We start from the raw sequence: 5,682 nt of genomic DNA, 5'->3' as shown, positions 1-5,682 counted from the left end.
TTCTAAACAGTAAACATGCTCTAAATATATGATACATACATAAATATTATACAATATCAAATATTAAATTTTTAACTTACAACATGCAACAAAAGATTCTTCTTCTTGTCTTTATTCTATAATACGATTTTCTTCTATAAATGGCAATGCATTTGGCCTCAGTCGAATTAATCGTGGATTTGTTTTATCAAAAGATTCTTTTTTAAAATGAACAGAACAAATGGATGCTTTGGATGGAATAGATATTTGTTCAAGACCCAAGATATCGACCCATAAATTGTGAGTAGTGCCATTTTTTGGAAATCTAAAAACAAAAATGTACATTATTCAAAGAACTATTATACAAAATAGATTAATATTAAAGTTCTTTAAACTTTCAATTAATATAAAATTAACTTAACCTATGTAACTTTCAGTTAATATGTAATTTTATCTTACCTATAAAATGTAACCTTGTGAAAATTCTATTGTTTCTTCCAATTTTGGCTGTGTTCGATTTTTACATTTTGGCACATACATAACACTACCATTTTTAATAATTTGGATATTATTTTTATCTATTGTTATGACACCGACACGAGAAATAATATCATTGCGCTTGCGTAAACCAACAACCAATCAAATTCAGGCGGACATTTACCTCGTCGCACCATCCCGCAGTGGCTTCTCCCCCGCAACTCTATGCTCTGTCCCCTTATATTCTTATGTCCATAATCACGCGTCACGTTATCCAAATTGGCCAATCAAAATATCTCATTTTATTACGTAAATTGCCGCGTGATCCGGGATTTCATATAAAAAAAGATTTTTATCCCTAGAATGTCGAGTAACATAAACGATGCATCGCGCAAGGAGTCACGCAGCAAATGATGCAATAAAATGGGATATTTTGGTTAATTAATTTGTGACGCGACGAATGACGCGAGCGTCACGAATTAATTAACCAAAATATCCTATTTTATTGTATCGTTTGCCGCGCGACTTCTTGCACGACGCATCGATTAGGTTACTCGACATTCTATAATTTTAGAGATAAAAGAAACTTCCTTCAAGCCGGTTTTAAATTAGTTGCAAGCCGATCGCAAGCTGCGACAGCCAATCTGAAGCTTGCATTTTGAAATCAATGCTTCGGATTGGCTATCGCAACAAACTTGCGATCGGCTTACAACTAATGTAGAACCGGCTTTAAATGCAACCTCGGATCGCGCGGCAAATTATGCAATAAAATGGGATGTTTTGATTGGTCAATTCGGATGACGCGACGCGTGACGCGCTCAATGGGAACGCACCCTTATTGTAGAAAAGGATCATTTATTCATACCATGTCTCGTGTTTCAGTATATAAACTCTTTGGTTTCAGACTAGCCGAGTAGCCGATTATTTTGATACTATTTTTATTACGTCTGTGGTGGATGGTTGTGCACATTTTGCTTCTCTGTGTTATATTAGAGTAAATAATTCGTGGTATCAGTTTCTTGTAAAAATATGAAGCTTCTGACGCACAATATGTTAACATCTAAAGCTATAAGAGGCGTGACATTGGGCTATCCTTTGAAAATTATCGTAAGTTTCCAAAATAAGGTTTATTATTTTATTAAAGTTCGTTTAACTCTCGTTGCTAAATTGATTGTCTCGTGGAAAACTCAAAGAAAATGATAACTCATTGCCTAAACAGATCGTACTCTATAAAAAATACAACATATTGCAACTTAGAAACATTTCAATCTATTTAATTTAGTTAGATTCTATGTAGTTTTCGTTTATTTTAAAGAGTATAAATGTTTGTTAATTTTGATAAAAATCATTTGATAAGGATCATAAAAAAAGTTAAAATATTTCAAAGTTAAGTTAATTTTTTTTACTTTGTATAAATTTATAGCATTGGTCGTAAAGCACCCTCAATTTATTGCATTTTCTTGGAAAAGATTGTAATAAAAGCGAAAGAAGGATTAGCAAAATATTAAAATTAATCATTCGTTCATTATTAAAAAATAATAATGTATTAAATAGGCCAAAAAGGAGTAATAATAGGTTAACTTTATTTCCTCATTATTAATAATGTAGCGAACTAGTTTCAACTATTCCTGGATCTTTCTCAATTGCAAACTTAATAATTAAAATTACTTTCTAATTACTTTCTATGTACAGTATTTACATTAATAATAAATAAATATAATTAATAATGTCAGTCATTTTAGACAAAAAAATTCTTTTTAATGGAAAATCAATTAAACAATTACACAAAAAACACAATAAACTGCAGTTAAGAATCATATAATAATATTGTTAAATTAAGATTAATGTAATTTAATAGATAGTCATCAAGTTAAAATGGTCAATCCTCGTGGTATGTTATTTTTAAAAAAATTTATGCAAGCGTGCTATAACATTTCAAAGTCGTTTGATTTGTTTAACTAATGTAGTGTCATTCAGTTAAATTTACTATATCGATAGATTTATCAATAGTCCGTGCTTTTGTATAGCACTCTGTAATATAATAAAATTTCTTAATTCCATTGCATATTATTGTGAAAATAACAAGATTTAAAAGATATATATCAATGATATATATTGGTTATATATTGCTGATATATGTATATATATAATATTTGTGCATTGATTTCACAATATATATATATATATATATATATATATATATATATATATATATATTAGTTTTACAAAACTAACAATTTAAATTGAATAATTACAACACTTCGTATTATTGAATTTTTTTCTTAACTGATTAAGGAAAGATCCTCAACTCAGAGGTATAAAAAATTTGTGAACATAAAAACTGTATCTAGAGTATAGTCTAAGATACACAAAACTTAACAATAAGAAGATCTAAAAAGCAAAATGAAAAATTAAAACATTTGCAATGTATATTTTACATGACCTTGATACGACGGTGTAGGAGGCTTAAGCCTGTAGACAATTAATAGTGAACATTTATTTGTTATGGGCATCTATATGTCAGGTAATAAAAAATTAATTTTTTCTATTATGAACAGGATTCATTTTGATTTTGAGAACGATGTATGTTGTCTAAAATGATGTTAATTAATATGATGACTGACAATGAGCGAAAATATTTTATTAATTCACTTATAGTCATGAAAACTTATGAGTTATGAAAATGACTTACGATAATAGAGTCTAGACTAAAATTAATTGGCTTTATGAATTGAGTTTTTTTTCACCTAATTTTTGACATTCCTAATAATCATACAATACAAAAAATTGTTTTTTGAAAATCCTGTAGAGGCCAAAAAACGTCCTTGTTGATTTTTTTCCTTTGAAGAGTTTCATAATCACTAAAAGAATAATTTAGATAAATTAAACAAGAATTTTTAAAAATATTTTTGTTTATATGTTTATTTGTATCTGTGTTTTATATACTTATCTTTTTCTATATTTATTTTCTGTATTTATATATATTAATATACATATTTATTTATTCATGTATATTTATACAGGTTTATATGAGTTTACATAGATAAAGTTAATATATTATAAGATATTGATATAAAAAAACATTGAAAGTATTGTATAAGAATATATTCGTCCTGTTTTTATTTATATACATTTATTAATAATTCTTTAAACAATTGACAAGTATTCTAAAGTATTCTAAAGTATTAATAAAAAATCTTATTAAAAAAAACTCATTTTTTTCTATAAAATATTGTTCTATTTCTTGTTGTTGATGAATAATGAAACAAAAAAATGAATTAGTTTTTAGAAGTTTTACTTCTTGAGAGTAAATAAAAAAAAATATTTTATTATATCCTCTATTGTCAAAATTTTATAATTTTTTGAATTTTCGAGTTGGTTTATATAATCCTCCCCTTGTGAATTTGGACGATTTTTATTTTTGTTATTTGTGAATCTTATTATTATCCATTATTTTATCGGATTTATATTACTTGATGAGATTATATTACGTATAATTTTTTCAAATAACGGCTTAAAATTGCTAGAGAGAAAAACTATTAAACTCATCAACGATTTGTTATTATCCAATTAGATAATAACTTCATTTTTTTATCTTACATTGTGTATTATTTTATCAGCTCGTCCTATATTGTTGTATTTATTTTTTTACAGAAAATATGTTCAATGAAAGATTTTTAATTTTTTAAAAAACAATAAAAACTTTGACACATAATTTTAAGTTTACTTTTTTAAGACAGAAACATTTTATAAATATCTATCTATGGATATACATGAAAGGGGAGGCATTTAAAGTGTTACAAGCTTATTATCTGTAAAGTATGCGTTGTAGCAAAAATATTATAAACAAAAGTTGTATAATTTGAAGGACAAATTTTTTGAAAAAAATCATATTTCAAGATCACATGGAGATCACCACTATAATTTTTTAATGGAATTATACGATTTTTTTTACATAATATGATTTTTCTAGTTATTCTGCATATAAAAATATTAAGATAAAGATATAAAAAAATCAATAGTTTGAGATATTTTATACTTTATTCTGATATTAAACATAAAATATCTCACGAATTGCGGCCGAGATCTAATTGTAAGAAATTAATGCATCCTCTCGTTGTTTCGGTTATTTTCTCGATTTATTGTAAATTACAAACGTTTATATAAGCTATTAAATATATTCAGTATGTTTGTAATTTATTCTAAAAAATGCTGCTAATGTAAGTCATTCACATAATGAAATTAAACAGATAGTTTAACTTCCTGCAAGTCCTATATTTTTTAAAATATTCTAAATCCTGCATAACCATGTCAGCAACAATGGGAAATAGAGAATCCATAGAACTGTTAAATATTTATTCATTAAGTATTTTGTTAAAAATAAAATGGAGATTAATATAAATTTTATAGTTGAGATAAATTTATTTTTCGCTATTCGTAGTTTTGTTTATAAGTGACTATCCGTTGCCGACACTGATCAACGTTAAATCGAGAAAGATATTCATGACAAACTACATTTAATAAAATCAATACATTTGAATCAGCTATTTTCTTTTCTGTAGAGAATGTGTATAATTTGAAGCAATTTTTCACACAAATGTCGACGTGTGGATATTTACTTTCTAAAATATTTTTGCGTAAATATGAGGTTATTGAATATATTCTTGTATTAATGCGCAAAAAACATTAATTGTAAAAAGTATATACTTTTGTATTTTGAGAAGTCTGTAACCTTTAGATAACAGTTGTTGGAACGTAATGAATAATATTTTTGTTTTAAAATGTATAGTTGTGTTCAAGCTATCTTTTAAGAATGTTGTTGAAATTCGATTTTAAATCCTTTATAAAGTGTTTCTTAATATGGCATATTTTTGTAAATCGTTAATTTTATATAAATCCTTATCTAGAGCGACCATCATATTTCTCTTGTTTGCGTGAATAAAAATAATGTTAAAACTATTTTTACAAAAAAATAGTGTCGATCTGTACATGGCAATAAGTTTCTTTTCTCTTTTTTTTTTGAAGTTCATAAAAATTTGTTCTTTTTTTTATTTATAAAAATTTTTGCAGGCCCGAGACATCAGAGTATCTGAAGTAGATTTTAATCCAGAATATATTGCTAAGATAATTCCAAAATTGGACTGGGCAGTGTTGTGGAAAGCTGCCGAAAGCGTAAGATCACCTCATATATATATATATATATATATACACAGGGTGGACCATTTT

At 26.3% G+C, this 5,682-nt stretch overlaps 1 protein-coding gene across 1 annotated transcript; it reads left to right on the top strand.

The window, feature by feature from the left end:
* Positions 1-1,307: 1,307 nt before the first annotated feature.
* On the top strand, positions 1,308-5,670 carry LOC105460146 (multifunctional methyltransferase subunit TRM112-like protein; the record flags this gene model as incomplete). The annotated part of the gene is made up of 2 exons (XM_011706590.1): positions 1,308-1,563; positions 5,527-5,670. Coding segments are annotated over exons 1-2 (222 nt in total), but the record flags the coding sequence as incomplete, so codon positions are not given.
* Between the last annotated feature and the right edge of the window lie 12 nt (positions 5,671-5,682).

The sequence above is a fragment of the Wasmannia auropunctata genome, unplaced genomic scaffold (genome assembly GCF_000956235.1).
Source record: "Wasmannia auropunctata unplaced genomic scaffold, wasmannia.A_1.0 LD327636.1, whole genome shotgun sequence".
Lineage (NCBI taxonomy): Eukaryota > Metazoa > Arthropoda > Insecta > Hymenoptera > Formicidae > Wasmannia > Wasmannia auropunctata.
The sequence above is the reverse complement of the archived record's forward strand: the minus strand, read 5'-3'. Positions and strand labels throughout refer to the sequence as shown.